The 21,934-nt window shown below is 46.0% G+C and overlaps 2 protein-coding genes across 5 annotated transcripts; one reads left to right on the top strand and one right to left on the bottom strand.

Moving 5' to 3' along the window:
* The first annotated feature begins 81 nt into the window (after positions 1 to 81).
* Exosc1 (exosome component 1) lies at positions 82 to 8,998 on the top strand. Of its 4 annotated transcripts, none has more exons than XM_029472313.1 (8): positions 82 to 168; positions 256 to 371; positions 836 to 910; positions 4,051 to 4,139; positions 5,579 to 5,612; positions 6,676 to 6,726; positions 7,142 to 7,226; positions 8,498 to 8,998. In XM_029472313.1, the coding sequence occupies exons 1-8, from the start codon at positions 126 to 128 to the stop codon at positions 8,530 to 8,532; spliced, it is 528 nt and encodes a 175-aa protein (XP_029328173.1). In that variant the 5' UTR covers positions 82 to 125; the 3' UTR covers positions 8,533 to 8,998. The 4 variants fall into 4 exon arrangements, with proteins under 4 accessions (XP_029328173.1, XP_021007651.1, XP_029328174.1 ...); XM_021151992.2 differs by lacking the exon at positions 8,498 to 8,998 and adding an exon at positions 7,864 to 8,399; XM_029472314.1 differs by lacking the exons at positions 4,051 to 4,139; positions 8,498 to 8,998 and adding an exon at positions 7,864 to 8,214.
* A 3,947-nt stretch (positions 8,999 to 12,945) lies between these two features.
* On the bottom strand, positions 12,946 to 19,686 carry Pgam1 (phosphoglycerate mutase 1). Its single transcript, XM_021151862.2, has 4 exons — positions 19,380 to 19,686; positions 15,677 to 15,951; positions 14,772 to 14,952; positions 12,946 to 14,000 (listed from the first exon to the last, which is right to left on the bottom strand). The coding sequence occupies exons 1-4, from the start codon at positions 19,516 to 19,518 to the stop codon at positions 13,831 to 13,833; spliced, it is 765 nt and encodes a 254-aa protein (XP_021007521.1). The 5' UTR covers positions 19,519 to 19,686; the 3' UTR covers positions 12,946 to 13,830.
* Between the last annotated feature and the right edge of the window lie 2,248 nt (positions 19,687 to 21,934).

The raw sequence follows: 21,934 nt of genomic DNA, 5'->3' as shown, positions 1-21,934 counted from the left end.
AATGGAGTCAGGCCTCGCTCTTACACCCCGTGCGGTGGAAGGCGCCAATTGGTACTCGTGTAACTGCGAGGCCGCTCCTCTAGCTGACCAATGAGAAGTCGTCTTGGTTCTCATCCGGGTTGTGGATGGTGGCAAGCATGGCACCACCGGTGAGGTACTGCATCCCCGGTAAGTGAGCGGTCTCCGCACGCAGTTCTAGGCTGCGTGGCAACCAGCTTCTGGGAGCCCGTGGCTGAGGCAGCTTGTCTTCTGCAGGCGAACGTCTGTGTAACCTGGAGGAAGGCAGCCCCGGCAGCGGCACCTACACCCGGCACGGCTACATCTTTTCGTCGCTGGCTGGCTGCTTGACGAAGACCAGCGAGAATGGCGCGGTAAAGGAAGCGGCTACCCAGCGCGCGTTCCCTCTGAGGGTGCCGTTGAGTTCTGGTCCTTGGGCACAGGCAGAGCGGGCGGACGCGTCTTTGGTGGCTCGGCCGCAGAACGCTTTGGTCTCCCGGCTTCTCCCGGCTGTGATCCCTGCGCTGTGCTGAAGCACACCCGCCGCACACCCGTTAGGTTAATCTGACTTAAGTTCTGTGGATGCACTCGCAGAAGGAAGTGGAGGGAAAAGCACGCAAAAGGATTTGTACCAGGAAATTCCAAGAGAATCTTCAGTAATTTACAACTAATCAGAATGATTATATTAAACCTGGCACCCTAATTCTAATGGTCTCTGATCCTCAATTTCCTAAAATGACTGATGTCCTCTGCTATAGGCTAAAAACGAATCTACAGGCTGCCTTCTCAAAGCAAGGCTTACTTAGCCACTACACTGACCTTTCTATTCTCTCCACAGGTTCCCGTGGTGTCAGTGATGAGAGAAACAGAGTCCCAGTTGCTTCCAGATGTGGGAGCTGTCGTCACCTGTAAGGTGAGCGGGTCCTAGTCACTAAGCTACAACTGGCGTGGTCCGCTGCTTAATTCAGTTAATTCAGTAGTGGCCTGGCTATAGGGCTGTTAAAGTTTATGTGTTGACTCACGCCTTTAATCCCAGTACTCAGAAGGCAGAGGCAGGTGGATACGTGAGGCCAGCCTGGTCTACTGAGAGAGTGGTTCCAGAACAGCCAGGGCTTCGTAGAGAAACCCTGTCTCAAAAGAAAAGAAAAATGAAAATTTTATTTTTAACCAGGCTACTTTATAGATAGAATTAATCCTGTCTGGTCTCAGTATCTGGAAGCTGAACAGAGTTATTGGACAGTAGTTCAAGACCAGAATAGGCTACAGAGTGAGACCCTGTACCCCACAGTCCCAACACTATTCACATTTTAAGTAATCAGTAGCAAATCATGATTAGTGACTGCCATATTGGCTGGCATATGACTCTTGTTTGGGGGGTGTGGGAAAGTGATGGACTCCTCTGAAGAACACCCTCAGGTCTAGGAAATGATTCTTATTTTGTTTTATCGCGTGTGAATAGTCATCTTGTCTGTGTCATATGCATGCCTGGTGCCACAAAGCCTAGGAAAGGGTGTAGTAACCCCTGGGACTGAAGGCGCAGATGATTATAGGCCCTCGTGTGCATGCTAGGAATTGGATCCAGATCCTCTACCAGAGCAGCCAGTGTTCTGTAACTGCTGAGCCATCTGTCCAGCCCCAGGAAATGACATTTCTGACATCACAGGAAGTTTTGCAGGCAGGGCACATAGGTGCACACTCCTCAGATGGTGCTTGAGAGGTGAAGGATCTCAAAGGAGAGCTGGCTGCGTGGTAGCACTGTGTCCCAAAGAGAGAAGACAGACTTGGCAGCATGTGCCTTTAAGCCACCACTCAAGAGGCAGAAGCAGGCATATCTCTGTGGTTCAAGGCCGACCTGGTTTACATGGCCAGTGCTGATACAGGTGGGGCTACATAGTAAGACCCTGTCTTAAGGGGAAAAAGGGAGGGGTAGAGGAGAGCATGGGTCGGTCAGTAAGGTGGCTTAGCTGGTCAGTCACTTTCCATGCAAGCCTGCTGACCCATGTAAATATGAATCCAGGAGAAAACCAACTCAACAATGGTGTCTGGTCTGGTCAACTTGCCACATACTAGAGTTACCTGGAAAGAGGGAACCTCAGTTGAGGATTGGCCTCAGTCAGCTTGGCCTGTCTATGGGACATTTTCTTGATTGACATTTGATGTGGGATGGCCCGGGCCATTGTGGGCAGTGCCACCACTAGGTAAATGATCTTGGATTGTATAAGAAAGCTGGCTGGATAAGCCAAGGAGAGCCAGTAAGCAGCGCTTCTCCACGGCCTCTGCTTCTCTTCCTGACTCGAGGTTTTGCCTTACGTTTCTTCTACCCTGGCTTTCCCTGATAATGGACTGTAATGTTAAAAATCTTCCCAAGTTACTTTTGGTCTGTGTATTTATCACAGTAACAGAAAGTAAACCGAACAGACCTCCACACTTCCGCACTTCTGCTGTGGGATATGAGCCTGCACTCAGTGCACCCAACACACACTACTACTACTACTACTAATACTAATACTAATAATAATAATAATAGTAATAATAATGACTTTCTAAAAGGTGAGAAAGGCTTGCTCTGTTTATTTGTTTGGAGAAGTTCCACTGTACTCTGTTGATCTGAAGACTTCCAGGATCAAGGTAGATAGTTCAGCATCACCATTTCCTCTGCAGTGAGTTAAGATCCCAGCCTAGCATCTCAGAGAATTCATAATTCCCACGAGGCTGTTTCGGCTCATGTCTGGGAAAAGGATGTCCTTTCTCTTTTTCCTTGAAAAAGTTTCATCCTATAGTGCTCGATGCTCTGGAACGTACTGTGTAGCCCAGGGCTGGCCTCAGACTATTAGAGTAAAAAGTATTGTGTTGTTCTGAAATGTTACAAAGTCACAATGACCTCATTGTCAAGGAATTAGCTGAAATGTAGATTAAATTCCATCCACAGACTAGGATCTTGGGAAGAACTGTTAAGGGTCTAGATTGTTATCCTATACTGTATATTTATGTAAAACTTAGTGGGCTTTTTGTTGTTGTTGTTGTTGTTGTTGTTGTTTTATTAAATTTTGAGCCAGTCCTTGGTGGCTCACACCCTTAAATCCTAGCACTTGGGAAGCAGAGCCAGGCAGGCTGTCCAAGTTCAAGGACAGCCAGGGCTACACCGAGAAGCCCTGTCTGGGGGAGTGGGAAAAGAGGACCAGTGAGATAGCGTTGCTGAGGCTGGCTTCAGACTTGCAGTTATGAAGAACAAGCTGGTTTCAGTTTGAGAGCCTCCTGTCTCAACCTGTGTTGTAGCTAGGACTGTATTATAGACAATTCACCACAACACCACACCTGATTTAGGATTACTGAGTACTTTTTAAAAACAATACTGTATATTCTCTTTGGATTCTCATAATAGCACTGTCAGGTAGCCACTGTGGCTTTAGCCCACAGACATGCCTTAGACAAGTGTTAACTTCCCTTAAACTGGCTGGACAGACGGCTCTCGGGTTAGGGGCATTGGCAGAACAGACGGCTCTTGGATTAGGAGCACTGGCTGGACAGAGAGAGGGCTTTCCAGTTAGGAGCGCTTGCTGCTCTCAGTTCCCAGCGTCAACTTTGAGCAGCTCAACTGCCTGGGACAGCATTTTCTGGGGGTGGGTATTACACCTCTAGTCTCCATGAGTACCTACCTGCACACAAGTGCACATACCCAAATACAGACACATGAATATAATTAAGTGAGGGGCTGGAAGATGGCTTAGTAGCTAACAGCACTTATTGCTCTTGCAGTGAACCTGGGTTTAGTTCCCACCACCCACAATTACCATAGATTGTAGTTCACAATCACCCATAACTCCAGTTCCAAGAGATCCAACCCCCTCCTCTGACCTCTGTAGACAGCAGACACACATGTGGTACACACACATACATGTAGGCAAAACACTCATTGCATCAGATAACTCTAAAAGCAAAACCAAACAAAAACCCTTAAATCTGAGCTAAAGTCCTAGTAATCCCTCCTTGCTCTCCGGCTCCCTGAGTGACAGTAGCCGGTGCTCTGGTGCTGATCCTTTCTCTGCCCCCTAGGTCTCTAGCATCAACTCACGGTTTGCCAAAGTACACATCCTGTATGTGGGATCCACACCACTCAAAAATGCTTTTCGAGGAACTATCCGGTAAGAGGTCTTCTTGTGTTTACATTTGCATCAGCACCAGGAGTCAGGAGAGCATGGTGGGCAAGACTGGAATTTGCGGAGCAATTATAGTTCCTTTTTCTGCACTTTAGTCTTTCCTTTGTGCTTTACTTCTTGCCCCACAGTACACCCAGAGAAATGTTACATGAGCTACAAGAAAAGGACAATGTTAACAATGAGGATTTATAAATAAAGCAGAGGGTGCTGGTGATACATCTCAGCTGATGGAGATTTGATTCTCAGGTGCCACATAGATCTGATGCAGCAGCGCCTGCCTGGAATGGAGACAGGAACGTGAGAAGTTCACAGCGAACACAGCAAGATAAATCTAAAAGCAGATATGGGCTTCATAGCAAGTTCAAGCCCAGCCTGGGCTGCATGCGACCCTGTCTCAGTAAGAACTGAGGAAAGCTGTACACTAGCCAGCCATGTCAGGATGAACCAAGCAAGACAAAGTAGAGCCTCGTAGGAAGCACCTTCATGTTCTTTTTCTGCTCTCCCATTTTTATTATTATTGTATATAATCTGTGTATGCTGACCCATACCACAGCACACATGTGAAAGCCAGGACGACTTTATGGCGGTGATTCTCTCTCTCCACTTTGATGCAGGTTCCAGAGACTTAACTGCTCATCAGGCTTAGACGACACATGTCTTTAGCCCTAGGCCACCTTGGCTGTCCACCTTTTTTATTCTTTAGTTTTTGTTTTTTGTTTGTTTGTTTAAGATAGCATCCCAATGTTTAGCCCTGGCTGATCTTGAACTCAAAAATTTTCCTGCCTCTATAAACCATGTGCTAGGATTAAAAAATTGCACTACAATGTATACCTTATTCTTTAATATTGACTGAACCCAAAGGTTGTAAGAAACATTGTAGAGGGCCTGGGGGTATGGCTCAGCAGTTAAGAGTGCTTGTTGCTCTTATAGAGGACCCAGGTTCAATTCCCAGAACCCACATGATAATTCCAGTACCAGGAACCAAACAGGCATGCATGCGCTACACATATATGCTCGCAGGTAAAACATTCATACACATGAAATCAATCTTTAAAAAGAAGAGAAGGTTTCTGGATAAAATGGTAGATTGTTATGTGGCTTCTTTGAAAGGAAACAATTACACAATTATCGTAGGCAGATGGTTTGGTGGGGTGGTTTGGTTTGATTTGGTTTGTTTTTTGGGGGACAAAAGTCCTGTAATCAGGCTATCCTTAAATTCCATATGTAGCCAAGAATGACCTTGAATTTCTGGTAACCGTTGTTATTCTGTATTGTCCAAGAGAGGGTAAATTTTATCATCCATGCTAAAGATGGTCGTCCATCCTTGGGACAGTTGGCGACCTAGTGTGGCCTATTCTGTCTGCTTGCATTATCCTTTCCTCCTCAGATAACCACTCTCACTCTCTCTGTTTTGATTTTTTCAGCAAAGAAGATATCCGAGCAACTGAAAAAGACAAGGTTGGTGATTGGGGGTTTGAGCATTTGTTTTTGTCGGGGTTTGAGGGTTTTGTCCTGTGACTTTAGGAATCTTACTTTAAAAATTGTTACCCCCAGGACTCAACTTTTTTAAGAGCACTTACTCTTTGTCCAGAGGAACCAATTTTGTTCCCAGCACCTAATGGCTAACAACCCCCTGTGATTCCAGTCTTAGGGCATCTGACAACCTATTTTGGCCTCCACAGGCACCTGCATGCATGTGGTGCACATATCAGGCACACATGCATACACATATAATAAATAAATCTAAGAGAAAGGAGAATAGATGGATAGCCAGGAGTGGTGCATACTCAACCTTTAACTCCAGCACTCCAGAAGCCAGCAGACCTCTTGAATTTGAGGCCTGCCTGGTCTACATAATTAGTTCCAGAATGGTCAAGACTACAAAGACCTTGTCTCAAAGTACATTTCCTGCTATGACATGAAATTTAGATCACTGCTCTTTCTTCCCATACAAGATGTTTTTCATTCAGTTGACCAAAATAAAGTTAGGCTGATATTATCGCTAAACGTTATTAGTCAAGTATGGTAGTACATGTCTGTAATTTCAGTGCCCATAAGAGAGAGAGGCAAGTAGGTGAAGCCCTGTGTGTTTAAGGCTAGCCTGGTCTATATAGCAAGTCCTAGGCAAACCAGGGCTACATAGAAAGACCCTGTCCCGGCTGGTGAGATGGCTCAGTGGTTAAGAGCACTGACTGCTCTTCCGAAGGTCCTGAGTACAAATCCCAGCAACCACATGGGGGCTCACAACCACCCATAATGAGATCTGACACCCTCTTCTGGTGCGTCTGAAGACAGCTACAGTGTACTTATGTAGAATAATAAATAAATCTTTAAAAAAAAAAAGAAAAAGACCCTGTCCAAAAAAATAATAAAAAAATAAAAGGTATTAGTAGGCTATGAAGATGGTAAATGCCTACTGTGTGAGCATGAGAGCCTGAATTTAGGTCCCTACCTCTGCTGCATGGTTAATGATGCCACGCAGACCTAGTCTGTATCTTTTATTCCTCTTTGGTTTTTGCAGGTAGAAATTTACAAGAGTTTTCGGCCAGGTGACATAGTTTTGGCCAAAGTTGTATCCTTTTGTGGTGTGTTTGTGTGTGTGTGTGTGTTTGTTTTTGAGACAGAGTTTCTCTGTAATCCTGACTGTTCTGGGATTCACTCTAGACCGGGCTGGCCTTTGAAGTCAGGTGTCCACCTGCCTCTGCCTCCTAAGTGCTAGGATTAAAGGGACTCACTGCAGCTGCCCAGCCCACGCTGCATTCCTCATTCCCCAGACTCTGGTGGTTTCTCAGAAGAAGAAATGGAACTGGGCACGATGACATCATGGAATCATTGTACTTGGGAGGTGAAGACAGGAGGATCAGGAGTTCAGGGCTGGCCGGGAATAAATAAAACCATGTCAGGAAACAAGTATTAAGAATGGAGGTGAAGTGGTGTTAGCAGCAGCACTGAGAGCCTCATTTCCCTTCACTGTGCGGTATGACTAGATCTCCCTAGGTGACGCACAGTCCAATTACCTGCTGACTACTGCTGAAAACGAACTAGGAGTTGTGGTGGCCCACAGTGAGTCAGGTAAGTCCTTGCTCCCAAGTCCCTTGCCCTGGGAACCATGGCTATCTGGGAAGCAATAGGGACACACATACTTAGATGTGATGTGGAAAACAATATTTTGATTGATTATGGATGTCACATACCATGGTGGGTCCCCTATAATTGTAACACCCAGTGCTAAAGATGTAGCTTAATGTTAGAGTACTTCCTTAGCATTCATGAGGCCCTGGGTCCAGTCCCCAGCATCTTCCAGCCAAAAAAAAAAAAAAAAAAAAAACCCACAAGATAAGGTCACCTGGTGATGTATCTGTCTTACTGTGTGTGCGTTCACGCCAATGCTTGCCCAGTGTTGACGTCTCATCTCTCAGAGCATGTACCCATCGTTGAGCAATGTATAGCTCAGTTTACTGAGATTAGATTGATCCCCTAAGGTCAGAGACTAGGTAACTGCCCCATGTATCATGGAATAAATAAATAAGATTTCTTCTTTTCCCTTAGAGAAATGTTCCCTTAGTGCTAGGGATGACACCCATGGTCTTCCATATGCTAAGCAAGCTTTCTTCAGCTGAAGCCACATCGTGCCCAGCTGAAACGAGAAGAGCCTCAGCAGAGTCTCTGGAGTCCCCTCCAACACTCCTTTTTGTCTTTTTCCCTCTAGGTGTTCAGATGGTTCCCATCAGCTGGTGTGAGATGCAGTGCCCCAAGACCCACACTAAAGAATTCCGAAAAGTGGCCCGAGTACAGCCCGAGTTCTTACAGACCTAAGCCTACCCACCCCAAAGAGGGATTCAGCTACTTCTAAAAGTACATGTATAAAAAACCCACCAGGATGCCATGGTCTTTATTAAGGTCCCTGCAGTCAGCTGGCAACCATCTCTTGAAACAACGTGCCAGAAACGTATTCATGCTGTAATGAACACCCAAGGCCCCTGCCCCTGAGACAGGAAGATTGTTAGTGCCCAAGTTTGAGGCCAGCCTGGGCTACATATTAAGACTCTTTCAACCAAAAGACAAAAAAGAAAATGTACACTATCTGAAACACTATTTTTGGGAAACTTATTTTTATTCTCTTGGCTCATGAATCTCATTTAAAGGCACTCAACAAACAAAATCATGTAATATTGAAAATACCTTATGCTTTCTTTATAAATATGTACATATGTATTTTGCTATGACTGGAAAAAAATCTTTTCATTTGTTAGTGATATAGTTTCTCTCTCTCTCTCTCTCTCTCTGTGTGTGTGTGTGTGTGTGTGTGTGTGTGTGTGTATGTGTGTGTTTTATGATACCAGGGTCAGCTTTTTCGTGTGAATGCTTGAGATTTTAACTCAGCTGCTCATGGTTAGGTACTGATTTCCTTTACCTTTTAAGCCATCTCCCAAGCCCATGCTGTCACTATTTAGTTGAACGTGCAGTGATATATTTCTGACTCTGTCTCCCCAATACAGGGATGACAAGCATGGCTACCATGTCTTCTGTTGTCTTTAGCAGAGAGAAGAATCTAAGTAGTAGCGTGACCTTTGGATGAGGTTAATTTACCTAGTGGCCCTCATTAACTATCCCCATCACCAACCCATCCTTTTGTGTTTTATCTGATGTGTGCCTGCTTCCCTTTATGTGCATCCTGTGTGTAGTGCCTCTGGAGGCCAGAAGACGGCATTGGATCCCCGGAACTGGAGTCACAAGTTGTGAGCTCCAACTACTCTCAGCCACTGATCTCACCCACTTTTTTGTTTTGTTTCTTGAGACAAGGTCTGAGTACTACATAATAAACCTCTCACTAACGTACATTATGTTTAGTGAAAACTGTTGTGCCTTTGGGTGACTCAAACAGCACGTGAGCGGTTCTGAAAATGTTTAGTAAACATAGTTACTGTGACAGAGTAGGCATCCCTGAACTGTTGACTGAATTGACAGGAGAGGCAGGATGCCACCATGTGAGATGGTTGAGGATTGGTGACAATACCAAAAGAATTGTGAAGGAATTAGGTAATCGTGAAGGTGATCCTTGTGCGTGGAGATCAGAAATCACGTCCTGAGTTTGGGGAAGAGGAAAGCTATGAGCTAAGCATGAAGACACTACGGTGGCTCTTGTTGACATGCAAGGACCTTGAAGTTCAGTGTGCTTTGTCCATGCTGGAGGTGAGCTCTGGGTTCAACCTGCCTGGGTCTGTGAGCTCTGGTTGCTAACTTTCAGCAAGTTAGTATGTTTTATTTAGTTTTATCTTTTTTAAAGAAATTACTTAGCATGTGTAAGCATGTGCTATGTATATAAGTGTAGGCTTGTGTGTGGTCAGAGGGCAGCTTTTGAGAATCAGTTCTTAGCTAACTTGGTTTTTGTTTTTTTTTTTATTAGATGGCCACTTTTTAAAGTTATGTTGTGTAATTAAAATTGTGTAATTGTGCGCACAAGTCTGTACCACAGCACGTATGACACAGCATGTGTTTGAAAGTCGAAGGACAGCCATGTGAGTCCATTCTCTCCTTCCACATTTCTGTGAGTTGCAGAGATCAGCCTCAAGTCCCCAGGCTTGCACAGCAAGCCCCTCTACCTGCTGAGCCATCTCACTCGCTGCACCTGGGCTGGGCTGGGTGTCCATCCGTTTTGTTGTTTCTGCTACATTCTGTGTTCTAGGCAAGCTCAGCCCATGAGCTTCCAGGGTTTCTCCTGTCTCTGCTTGTCACTGTAGAGTCCTGCCTGGCATTATAGATGTATGTTCCTGCATCCAGCTTTTCACATGGGTTCCAGGGGTGTGTGGCAAGTGCCTTTACACACGGAGCTCTCTCTCTCTCTCTTCCCCAGTCCAAAAGAAAAAGGAAAAAAGCTAGTATTGAACATTTTTGTCCGTGGGAAGTCAGATTGGTTCTCTGCTTCTACCACGTGGGCCCAGGGATCAGACTTGGGTTTGGTTTCTCACCAGCCCATTTTTGTCTTCTTCATTGAAATTTTTATTATGCCCACTGTGGTTCTTCACTTGCAATTCGAACATTCAGGAGGCAAGAGAAATATAAGGTAAAGCCGATCTAGGCTACAATAGCAGAATCATCTCAAAACACGCCCTTTAGATAACTGTAGGGCCTATCTTAGAGTTTCTATTGCTGCTGCAAAACGCCATGAGCAAAAGCAAGTTGGAGAGGAAAGGGGTTATTGAGCTTACACTTCCACAGCACTGTTCAGCGGTAAAGGAGGAGGATAGGAACTCAAGCAGGGCTGGAACCTGAAGGCAAGAGCTAATGCAAGGGCTATGGGTACCATTTACTGCCTGCTCAGCCTTTCTTAGAGAACCCAGGACCACCAGCCCAGGGATGACACCACCCACAATGGGCTGAGCACTCCCCCATTAAAATTACAACTAATTTAAGAAAATGCCATACATCTGGATCTTATGAAGGAATTTTCTCAATTGAGGTTCCCTCCTTTCAGGTAACTGGTTTGTATCAAGTTGACAGAAAAATTTCCAGGACAGGGCCACAAGCAAGGCATGTGTTTGTGTTTTGTTTGCTGGCTGGGGGTCAGATTCAGGCCTTCGAACATGCTAAGCTCATGTTTTGCTGCTGGGCTTGACCCAAGACATCCACCAAGTCCCAGGATTCAAGACCAGCACTAAAAATGGAAAGATCTCTTGTACCTTTGATCTAGTTTCCAACATTGGTGACACCTGCAGAGTTGTATCTAGCCAGAGACCCAGTGGTTAATAAGGAAAGAAAGGAAAAAATTATGGTACAAGGCTTTAATCTCAGCACTGCCTAGTCTACATCATGAGATTGGCACAAAAAAAAAAAAAAAAGAGGCTGCAGAGATGGCTCAGTACTTAAGGGCACTTGCAGCTCTTGCAGAGGACCTGAGTTCAATTCCCAGTACCCACATGGTAGCTCACAACCATCCTTAAATATAGAAGATCCTAGGCCTTCAGACTGCTGTGGAAACCAGGCATGCATATACATGCAGGCAAAACACTAAGATACATACAATTAATCTAAAAATGGATGAAAAGAATTCCGTTTGGGCTACATAAAACTAGAAATATGCTGAGAGTTTAATTTCTTGGCAGCAGTTTTACATTTTCCTTCTTCCTTCAGTGAACCTGGAATGTATCAGTTATTCCTGTATCTTGAAGTATAAATCAAGAATTAGGATAATCCATTTATGCCAAGTGGTGGTGGTGTGAGCTTTTAATCCCTGCATTTAGGAAGCAGAAGCAAGTAAGCTCAGTTTGATGCCAGCCTGGTCTATGGAGGGAGTTCCAGGATAACCAAGGCTACAAAGAGAAACCCTGTCTCAAGAAACATTAAGAAAATAAAAAGCTGGGCAGTGATGGTGCATGCCTTTAATCCCAGCACTTGGGAGGCAGAGGCAGGTGGATTTCTGAGTTCAAGGCCAGCCTGGTCTACAGAGTGAGTTCCAGGTCAGCCAGGGCTACACAGAGAAAAACAAAAAGCTTATTTTCACTCCCATACAACAACAGCATGGCATTCAAAGTCAGATCTTGCTGTAGAGCTTCAAAGGCTCTGCCTCCCCTTGGACTAAGGGGCTTCCTTTACACCAATGGCTCTGGAGAGACAGTCCATGAACACTAGCTGGACAGTACTCATTCACTAAGGGTACATGGAACAATCCTTCCAGCTTCAGGAAGTCAGGGTGTGTAAACGTCTGCAAGAGTGAATCTTGTCCTCGAAGAGCTTACATTCTAGTGGGGAAAGACAGATGGTGTGAACCAGGAAACATTTTAACTCTATAGTGATTTAAGAAAAGCCATCACAAAGAAAAAGCAGGCTAAGGATTCGGCCTTTGTAGGTTCAATCCTTAACACCAAGAGTGTGGACAAAAACAGGATAGGGGACTGACTGGGGTGCAGCTCAGGTGAATAGTGGTTGTGTAGTTCCAACCCAGCACTGTAAGGATGGTCTTATCACCTAGTGTGACTCACCTTCCATTACTATCTACTGCTTTTTGAGACAGAATTGGGTGTTATTTCAGGTTGACTTCAAACTCAATTGCTGGGTGTCCCTCTCTAATCCTAGGTCTACACCCCCAGGGCACAAGTAACCCTTCCCAAACATTTCCACCAACTTCAGACCAAATAGTCAAACATGAGCTCATGGAGCCATTATTCCAGAAACACTTGCCTTTAACTATGCTGTGTCTATGTGCTTGTACGAGTGTAGAGGTCATGGCACAACTTTGTGGAATCAGTTCCTGCCATTCTTCCACCTTTACGTGAGTACAAGTATTGAACTCCAGGTCACTAGGTTTAAATGGCAAGTGCTTTACCTGTTTACGGAGCCATCATCTTGCCAGGCCTCCTGATGCTTAACTCTTTGGTTTACCCATATGTATGTACGTGCACCATGTGGGTATGTGCTAGAAACCAAACCCACATGGTTTGATTTTGTTATATACAAAAGCAACAAGTACTCTTAACCAGTGAGCCACCCTTCCAGTCCTTCATTCTTAAACTCTACAGGAGATTCTGAGAAGCCATGTTGGACATCCAGTAGTTACTGGTTTCCTTTCCCAACTTGGTCACGTCTGTGTATTTAATGGCTGGTGAGATTTACTTTCATGTGTATGGGTGTTTCCCCTGTGAGTATGTTTGTGCACTGTGTCCAAGGCCAGAAGAGGATGTTGGATCCCTCAAAGTGATCCAAAGCGAGCCACCTCTGGCACCTTTAAAACAAGGACTTAATGTGCATCTCAAACTGAATGCTGTGGTTTTCTCACAGACACAAGACAAACAGTAAGTATTGCACATCACTCCTTTATTATACTGATCTGGAAAGAGACTTAGTTGTTACGCCCAAACGAGCTCTGAACCCACACGGTAGGGTCAAGCAGCTGGAACATGACTCAGACAGTGAAAGACAAAACCTCGGACATGATCCAGGGGTACTTCACCTCTACAAAACAAGGGATCCGAACACAGCAAGTGGTACAAGAAGTTTATCCCACTGATATGAGGAATGGCTTATTTTCTGGTGACCACACAGGACTGTTTCAACTGTCACTTAGCAACCACAGAGTTGCTTTTGTGTGCTGATAATATGTATATATACTTTAATTTGTAAAAGTAAATGTAACATAGACTTGACAAGATTGATCCCAACCTTCTAGGGCCAGCAGCTCCTTTAGGGTCAGAGAGAAAGTAGGGTTAAAATCACCATGAGGTTACTTCCACTCTCCACTGGAATGACTATGCCCCCAGTTACCTAACTGCAGGAAGAGTGCAGGACAGGTTCCAGGGACAAAACTGGACTGCAGCTTCTCCTCATTGGTCACACCACAGCACAGTTCCTCCCTGACTTCTTCCTAAGCAGACCCTTAGTAAACAAAGACCTAAGAAAAACTATAGTTACTATCTCTCAACTCTCCTGGTACAGGGAGCTGTCCCTCGATGTGGTCCAAGAACCTGCACCCCCAGAGGCGTTATTCTGACTAGATTCGATGAAGGGAGTGGGTGCAGGGGATAAAATACTACAATGAAAACGGGAGCCACAGGCCCCCATCTGCAGCTACAACTTAAACTTAAAATCCTAAAGACATAGTCAGTGTGGCAGGTGCTGGGGAGGGTGCAAGAGGCAGGAACAGGCAGGGAGGGTGTCGGGGTAGGAGTCTGCCTCCTCGCCTTCACTTCTTCACCTTGCCCTGAGCAGCCACAGCTTCCATGGCTTTGCGCACGGTCTCCTCGTCTCCCAGGAACTGCATGGGCTTGATGGGCTTCAAGTTCTTGTCCAGTTCATAGACGATGGGGATGCCCGTGGGCAGGTTCAGCTCCATGATGGCCTCTTCTGAGAGACCTAAAAGAGCCACCATTTTCAGCCACAAGAAAGAGTCCACATCCCCTGCAGATTTACTCTTTATCTACTACTAGCAAAGCACTTAAGTAGGAACAAACAAGACATCCTTTCCAATCTACCGTTAGTGGATCTAGTGCCCCATGGACCAGCCCCCAATTATAACTTTCCAAGCCTCTTAATATTAGAAAGAGTGATAAAGTATACAAGATTCTAAGATGAGCCAACAACAAACTGCAGAAAGTTACACTACAAATATCCCTACAAAAGTACATGTGGAAAAGCAGAAAGGACTATGTTCTCCTGGAACATCCTATAGCCTAGCCACCTGCACCTCTAGGTCCTCAAGGCCTCTAGGACCTGCATCATTATGATCGCAGTTTCAGCCAGCACTCCTAGAGCAGAGCAGGTAAGCTTGTACGTTAATGCATATTGAGTCACTTAGCATGTGACAGTTCTGAACTGATCATCCTATATATAGCAGTGTCAAAGGCCCACTGTCACTATTTTGTAACACACTTCCTGTTGCCTTAGAATCAAGGTCTCACTATATAACTCTGGCTGGCCTGGAACTCTAAGTGATTCTCTTGCTTCAGCCTCCCTGGTGTAAGCCACCACATCCTGCTGGCAGACCGTAGATTGAGAACAAGTTTGTCTTTAAGTCCATCTGCACTATCATACTTTCCCCAGAGAGCCTCCTTGCTACAAAACTCAGTCTGATGCGAGTAGCTGTGTCTCACCATCCCTGCGACTCCTGGGAGAAGATACACTTACCCTCCAGATGCTTAACGATGCCCCGAAGGCTGTTGCCGTGGGCGGCAATCAAGACCCTTTTCCCCTCTTTGATCTGGGGGACAATTTCTTCATTCCAGAAGGGCAGTGCTCTGGCAATAGTATCCTTCAGGCTCTCACAGGAGGGGAGCTGGTCCTCGGTAAGGTCTGCGTACCTGCGATCCTAAACAACAACAAAGGCTTATTTCAAGGTTGCCAGTTATTCCAAGTTGCACTTCATGTCTATCAATTCTACCTAGCTCCGATCTTAAGGGATTACGTGACTAATGAACATCTCCCTCAAGGGTCCAGAATGCAGCTCAGAACTTGAACAAGAGGATCAGTAGTCACTGCCCTGCATCCTCATTTCCCAATCCAAAACACATAATTTAGAATCCAGGGAGGAGGCTTAACAAAACAAACAAGGTTTCCCAATTCACTTTAGTTTGCTGCTAGCTTAGGAAGGCTGGAGATGGCTTTATAAAATATGGCAGTAGAGATGTGGAAAGGCGGCATCCTCTCAGATACAACACTAACTTCTAACTAAATCCTGTAACAATGGGAGGTTATATTATTTATTACTATTGTAATTTTATAAGGTTAACGACAAGATGTAGACACAAAAGAGGCCTGGGGCTGGAGAGATGCTCAGCTGTTAAAAGAGAACACCTGCTGTTCTTCCACAGGACCCAGGTTTGGCTCTCAGCACTCAGAGGTTCACAATCACTTCTAGCTCTACAGGATTTGATCTCTTCTGACCTCCAAAGGCACCAGACAGGCATGTGTGCACATAAATATATACAGGCAAAACAACCATATATATAGACTTGGAAAATAAGAACTTGGTGTGAGGCCCACATGCTAACTCAATGCTGATGAAGTGACCGCACCTGCATCGGTAACCATACCTTGCTGATGTTGCTGTAGAAGGGGTGATCAGGCTCCATGGGAGGTGGCGGGACATCGTAAGATCGTCTCCAGATCTTTACCTGGGCCTCACCATGCTTAGCAGCAGTTTCTGCTTTGTTGAGACCTGTTAGACCACCATAGTGTCGCTCATTGAGGCGCCAAGTCCTGACCACTGGCAACCACATCTGGTCAATGGCATCCAGGACTGTCCAGAGGGTCCGGATTGCTCTCTTCTGCACAGAGGTGAAGCAGATGTCAAATTCATAGCCAGCATCTAGAAATTGAGAAGTGCAAATGAGCCAGGTATTGTGGCACATGCCTGTGACCCTGGTACTAGGGAGACAACAGGGCTTTGTGAGTTCAAGGTCAACCTGACCTCCACGGCAAGTTCCAGGACAGCCCAGGCTACAAAGAGTCCTTGTCTCAAAGAAAGAAAAAAAGTCCAAGTGAGAAGCTAGCAAGGCCTAACATGAGCTCCAAGGATTTTATACAGAAGTCTCTTTGGCAAATATTTATTATCCTTGCATCCCTTAAGTGAAATTTTGTTGACTTACATTACAGCAAATAGCACACTTCCTATTGGCTCCAATTAATTATAATAATGTAGTGTTAACCAACTAACCTGAGGCTATACAATTTACTCTAACTCCTGAACACATTTTGATTGAAACCATGTTCAATCCCCAGAACCCACACAGTGGAAGGAGTGATGACCACAAGTTGTCCTTCCCCCATACATGCACCCCAAGGCATGCATGTGTACAGACCTGTGCTTACTCAATAGAAAAATGGGTTTAATTTTGTTTTAGTGAAAAAGGATCATAAAGGGCTGAAGGGGTGGCTCAGCGGTTAAGAGCACTGACTGCTCTTCCAAGAGTCCTGAGTTCAAATCCCAGCAACCACATGATGGCTCACAACCATCTAAAATGAGATCTGATGCCCTCTTCTGGTGTGTCTTAAGAGAGTGACATTGTACTCACATACATAAAATAAATCTTAAGCCTTCCACACCAGGAAGGAGCAAAAGGGAAAAAAAAAAAAAAAAAGAAAAAGGATCATAAAAGTATGAACTCTGGGGCTGGAGAGATGGCTTGGCGGTTAAGAGCACTGACTGCTCTGCCAGAGGTCCTGTGTTCAATTCACAGCAGCCACATGGTGGCTCAGAGTCATCTGTAATGGAATCTGATGCCCTCTTCTGGTATGTCTGAAAACAGCTACAGTATACTCCTATACATAAATAAATCTTTAAAACGTGAACTCTTAAGTCATAGCTAACCTTTCTAAAGGGCTCATGCTCCCATACCACACTGTGATTTTGTCTTCACTAGAATCCTATGATGTTACTATCTTCTCTACCCATTTTTAGCAGAAAAATAAAGACAGGCACTGGGCATGGCGGCATGTTTTTAATCCCAGCTCGGTAGAGGGAGCCTGGGGGATCTTGAGTTCAAGCCTAGCTAGTTGGACTTGTCTTTCTATTTTTGAATTAAGGAGCTGTCCCTTTTCTTATCCCCAAGACACACCCCTGTGTTCTCCAGCACACAAGGCCCTCTTCAAATTTAACCACAAACTTTTCTGGGCATTGCTTCATATTGAGACTAGCAACAGTTATTAAAAAAAAAAATGAAGTAAAATTTCCTGCTAGTCAGTCAACTGACAATGAGGCCACTGAGACCAACTAGTGGGGACAGGGAAGATTAATACCAGGAAAACCACTACCACCCACAAGGAAAGACAATCTCACCCCCGAGCCTCTGGACAAGCTGATGAGAACTGACAGCCATCATCACATCCTTCATCTCCTTAACCAGAAGAGGAGGGATGTTCCCCAAAAAAAAGGCTGAGTCACCCACAGAATACCCACAGAACAAGCCTCAGCACCCGTGATGAGATGCTACAGGCTGCTGTCTCACTGCAATTATTTCCAAATAGTCCCCAAGGCCAAAGTGGTACCCCCTGAGGACCCTGGCAAGAATGCCATAGCATCAGAAGCACAAAGACACACCCATTTAATCCAAAGTATGGCCAGGGGGACAATGAACTCTCATCCCCCCACCCCACCCCCACCCCAGGACCACTGCCTTCCTCCGCCTGAGGCTGCATGGAGGTCTCTCTAGTTTCCTTCTGAAATCAGCAGGAGGAACACTGGTGGAATGGTATGCACCTTGGGTCTTTTCTGTTACTGAATTATCCACAGGAGCCCTCAGTCGGTTTTTGCTTTTAATCTTCCATCCTTTAATCATCTGTGATATCTTTGGGAGATGCTAAACTTACATTAGCTTTTTAAAGACAGTCTAGCTGCGTAGTCCAAGTTGGCCCGTGCTCTACAGCCTCCCTTCTTAGCTGCCTGGGTGCTGAGAAAAATTACAGGCATGCAACACCATGTGCGATCTAACGTGTGAGGTGTTCTAAAACTTAGTGCTACAGTATTTAAGGTTGAAAGGGATCTTGTTATTTTCCAGCTCAACCCGGAGAACAGAGGCAGTTAACTTTGTCCTGAGCTAGGCATAAGCAAACTACCACAGGTCTACACAGTGCTTCATGGCACAGAGCTCAAGAAAATGGCTTCCTTAACCAACACTTTCCTTTTTTCTAGCCTCTCCTACATAGGCCGTGCATCTCAAAAGCAGTCTCGTTTCCTTGCCTCAGGAATTCGTGTTCAAAGTCTTCCCTCATCTGAAAAGGGTGTACAAGAAGCTAGGGAGGGCAACCAAGACACAAGATCACTTCAGGTAGGCATGAGCAACCCTTTTACACAGCTACTGCGGTGTCCAAGTTAGGATGTGCCCTAATCACCAAGAGAAGCGCCTCTTCACGACAGGGATTCTCTCGGGAGCGGGGAGGACTTCCTTTCTTATTAGCATTCCAAAATCACAGAGAACTGTGGGTGGTGCAGGGCGCCCAGTATGGATAGGCAAAGGCGAGCTTTATCTCCTGGACGCTTTCACCCTTTGCTCTGCCTCTGTCCTTGGCCACGGGCCCGCCAGTTCCTCACACTTTCTCGTTACTCCACCCAGAAATGGGGCAAGGACACTGGATTAGAACTAAGTAGGTATGACCTTGGACAAGTCTTTCCAGTCACTTTTCTAAACTATAACAAGAGGACCGAGAGAGGTAAAAAGGAGGGAAATTAGATCTGCCTGCTTCATAGGGCTGGAGAGAGCATCAACTGAAATCACCCACTCACATTCCTGTATTCGGTTTTGTGGTTTGCTGCTGTGCTACAAAGCTCTCCGAAGCACGCGGTTTCCAGGTTGTCTCGAAGGCCATTAGACATCCCCACCTAACACCCCACACTACCCAGGCCGAGCCTGTGACCTGCCGCTTCGCCATGATGGGCAGGCGCCTCAAGTAAACTCGGGTACAGCCACTGATGTCACGGGGAATCGTCCGCCAGGCGCCCTAGGCCCTCGTGGTACCCTAAAGGGTCCTGGGCGCCACAGGTGGGGCTGCTCAGACCGGAAGAACAGATTTTCGCCTAGCGGCGTCTGTGCCCTCTTTCTGGCACAGCCTCTCAGACTTAACGGGGTGACCTTGACAAGCGGGCTCCCCACCCTGCGTTCACCTCCCCAGATGAAAATTCAACTGCAGAGGCAGACCGAAGTGCGCGACTCTCGAGAGGGCCCGGGGGCTCAGGCGACCCCTAGGCCAGTGCTGGCCCTGTACGCCACACCGCGCTCGTCGCGCTCTTCCCGCTCGTACCTCGCAACGCCTGCCCGCCGCGCTTCGCCTCCTCGTGGCCCGCCGGGCTCAGGTCGGCGTCGTACCAGCCGCTGAAGCGGTTCTCCAGGTTCCAGGCGCTCTCGCCATGCCGGATCAGCACCAGCTTGTAGGCAGCCATGACGACGGGCAGAGGATGCAGCAGCAACTGAGGATCGCTGAGATTCTCTTCGCAGCCCGCCCCCCCGGTCGCGCCTGCGCACTTGCACTCTCCCGCCCCGCTTCCGCGCACTTTCTCCCCGAAATCTTTCCACTCGCTCGATAGACCGCCGCCCGCCCCGTATGCGCATGCGCCTCAGGCAAGTTCTGCGGCCTTCTAAGGGGGGGGTGTCGCGCACCACGGCGGCAGCGCGCATGCGTCGTACGTAGCGGTACCCGCGTGCTACCCGGCAGTCACGGAGCGCACGTAAGCAGGGAGCGCGGAGGTTGCTGGTTGCGAGCTTGAGGCTCCGGGCGCGGGCTGGAAGTGCCGCGCTTCCTCTTTAGGGATGATCAACTATCCTCTGACCAGTTTTTCAGCCCGGCCAGGCCACAGTCCCATCCCTGCGCAGTTCCAATATACACCCTTTTCCTTTTAACTTGTACTTCGGACAAGTCATAAGACGTCTCAGCCTCACTTGTAAAATACTCTATAAACCTAAACATGGGTTCTTTTGGGTTGGTTTGTTGTTTTTTGTGTCTTATTTGTTGTTGTTGTTTTTTTTTTTTTTTTTTTTTTTTTTGAGACAGTCTCTCTGTGTAACCCTGACTGTCCTGGAACAAGTTCTGTAGACCAGGTTGGCCTAGAACTCAGAGATTTCCTGTCTCTACCACCGAAGTGCTAGATTAAAGGCGTGGTTCAACACGCCAGTCAGAGCACTGCTTTTTTTTTTTTTTTTTTAAGATTTATTTATTATTTATTTTTATGTAGCTGTACAGAGGGTTGTGAGCTTTCCTGTGGTTGTTGGGAATTGAATTTTTTAGGACTTCTGTTCGTTCTGGTAGGCCCAGCTCGCTCCAGTCGGCCCTGCTTGCTCTGGCCAAAAAAATTTATTATTTATTATTATAAAAATAATAGTATAATAAATATATACATATGCATTTATAATTACATATAATACAATAATAAATATGTATTTATACATAAGTCCACTGTAGATGTCTTCAGACATGCCAGAGGAGGGCGTCAGATCTCATTATGGGTGGTTTGTGAGCCACCATGTGATTCTGGGATTTGAACTCAGGACCTTCAAAAGAGCAGTCAGTTACCTGCTGATCCATCTCATCTCGCGAGCCCCAAGAGCATAGCTCTATATCCCTTTTCTTCTACCCAATGTTGATTGTGTAGCTGAGAGTGTGTGGAAGCTCCTGTGTAGGTCTACAGGCTCATGTCCTTCTGAGAAGCAAACGTTAGGCCCTTATAACATTACAAAAAGGAAGGTCTGTCTCTCCTTACCCCAATTTTAGTATCCACTTGTTAGGACCAATTTCTCCTGCCCAGGCTGTGGACTCTTAGTTTATTTCCATTAAGCCTCTTCATGAGCATTAAACATTAGCCAGACAGTGGCCTATTACTAAGATACTAACATAGTGTTATGGATTCCTGTCCTTTTAGTGGAGAGCAAAATCCACATTTAAACAATTGACAACAGAACTGAGCCACTTTCTGTACTTTCGACAGAGAGCCAAGAAAAGTTTTAACATGAGATGGTCAAGTACCTACTACGGACTGAACAGAGTTAGTGCTTTTGTGCTTTATGCATACTAACTCCTTCCTTGTTTCCCCGTTTCTTTTCTTTTCTTTCTTTCTTTCTTTCTTTCTTTCTTTCTTTCTTTCTTTCTTTCTTTCTTTCTTTCTCCCCCCTCCCCCTTCTGTTTTTTTCAGGCAGGGTTTCTTTGTGCAGGCCTGGCTGTCCTGAAACTTGCTGTATAGACCAGGTTAGCCTTGAACCCTCCTCCTGAGTATTGGGATTAAAGGCATGTGCCACCAGCTTTTCTAGTTTCATAAACCTTTGAAGCGGGCACTTTTGCCCCACGTACACTATAGATGAGAAAGCAGGATAGACAGACAGTCCCACTGAGGTTACAAGAACCGAGTTCAACCGTGACCGGCTGGCTCAAAAGCCACACTCTTAACGCCTGTGGCACCCACAGGCTTGCTGTAATCCGTTGACCTTAAAGTTGGGGTAGAATTTGATTCACAACTTTTTTTTTTTTTTTTTTAAATAAGATTTCACTATGTAGCTCTTAGCTGGCCTGGGTAGACCTGGAACTTACTGCATAGACCAGGCCAGCCTCAAACTCATAGAGATTCTCCTGCTGCTGCCTTGGTCCAAGTCCTGGGATTAAAGTGTAGGCCACTCTTCTACTTTACAGCCCTCAATCAAACTGCAGAATCTCTCAGCCTCATCTTTTAAAATGAGCATAATAGACAGAGATGCCTTGGTCCCAGCCACTTGGGCTAGAGGATCAGGAGTTCAAGAGCAGCTTTGGCTGGCTACAAGATTTCCTGTCTCTTCCGACGCCACACCCCCCATCCCCCCACCCCCGCCACCACC

The sequence above is a fragment of the Mus caroli genome, chromosome 19 (genome assembly GCF_900094665.2).
Source record: "Mus caroli chromosome 19, CAROLI_EIJ_v1.1, whole genome shotgun sequence".
Lineage (NCBI taxonomy): Eukaryota > Metazoa > Chordata > Mammalia > Rodentia > Muridae > Mus > Mus caroli.
This window is presented reverse-complemented; position numbering and strand designations above follow the sequence as displayed.

What these genes read in the sequence shown, in the direction of transcription:
- Pgam1 (XM_021151862.2), bottom strand. Translation starts at nt 19,518, where the DNA reads ATGGCTGCCTACAAGCTGGTGCTGATCCGGCATGGCGAGAGCGCCTGG. An exon ending in CGGCGGGCAGGCGTTGCGAG is followed by an intron (nt 15,952 to 19,379) that starts GTACGAGCGGGA and finishes CTCAATTTCTAG; the next exon opens with ATGCTGGCTATGAATTTGAC. An exon ending in TCTACAGCAACATCAGCAAG is followed by an intron (nt 14,953 to 15,676) that starts GTATGGTTACCG and finishes GTTGTTGTTTAG; the next exon opens with GATCGCAGGTACGCAGACCT.
- Exosc1 (XM_021151992.2), top strand. Translation starts at nt 126, where the DNA reads ATGGTGGCAAGCATGGCACCACCGGTGAGGTACTGCATCCCCG. An exon ending in GGTGAGGTACTGCATCCCCG is followed by an intron (nt 169 to 255) that starts GTAAGTGAGCGG and finishes TGTCTTCTGCAG; the next exon opens with GCGAACGTCTGTGTAACCTG. An exon ending in GAGCAACTGAAAAAGACAAG is followed by an intron (nt 5,613 to 6,675) that starts GTTGGTGATTGG and finishes TGGTTTTTGCAG; the next exon opens with GTAGAAATTTACAAGAGTTT.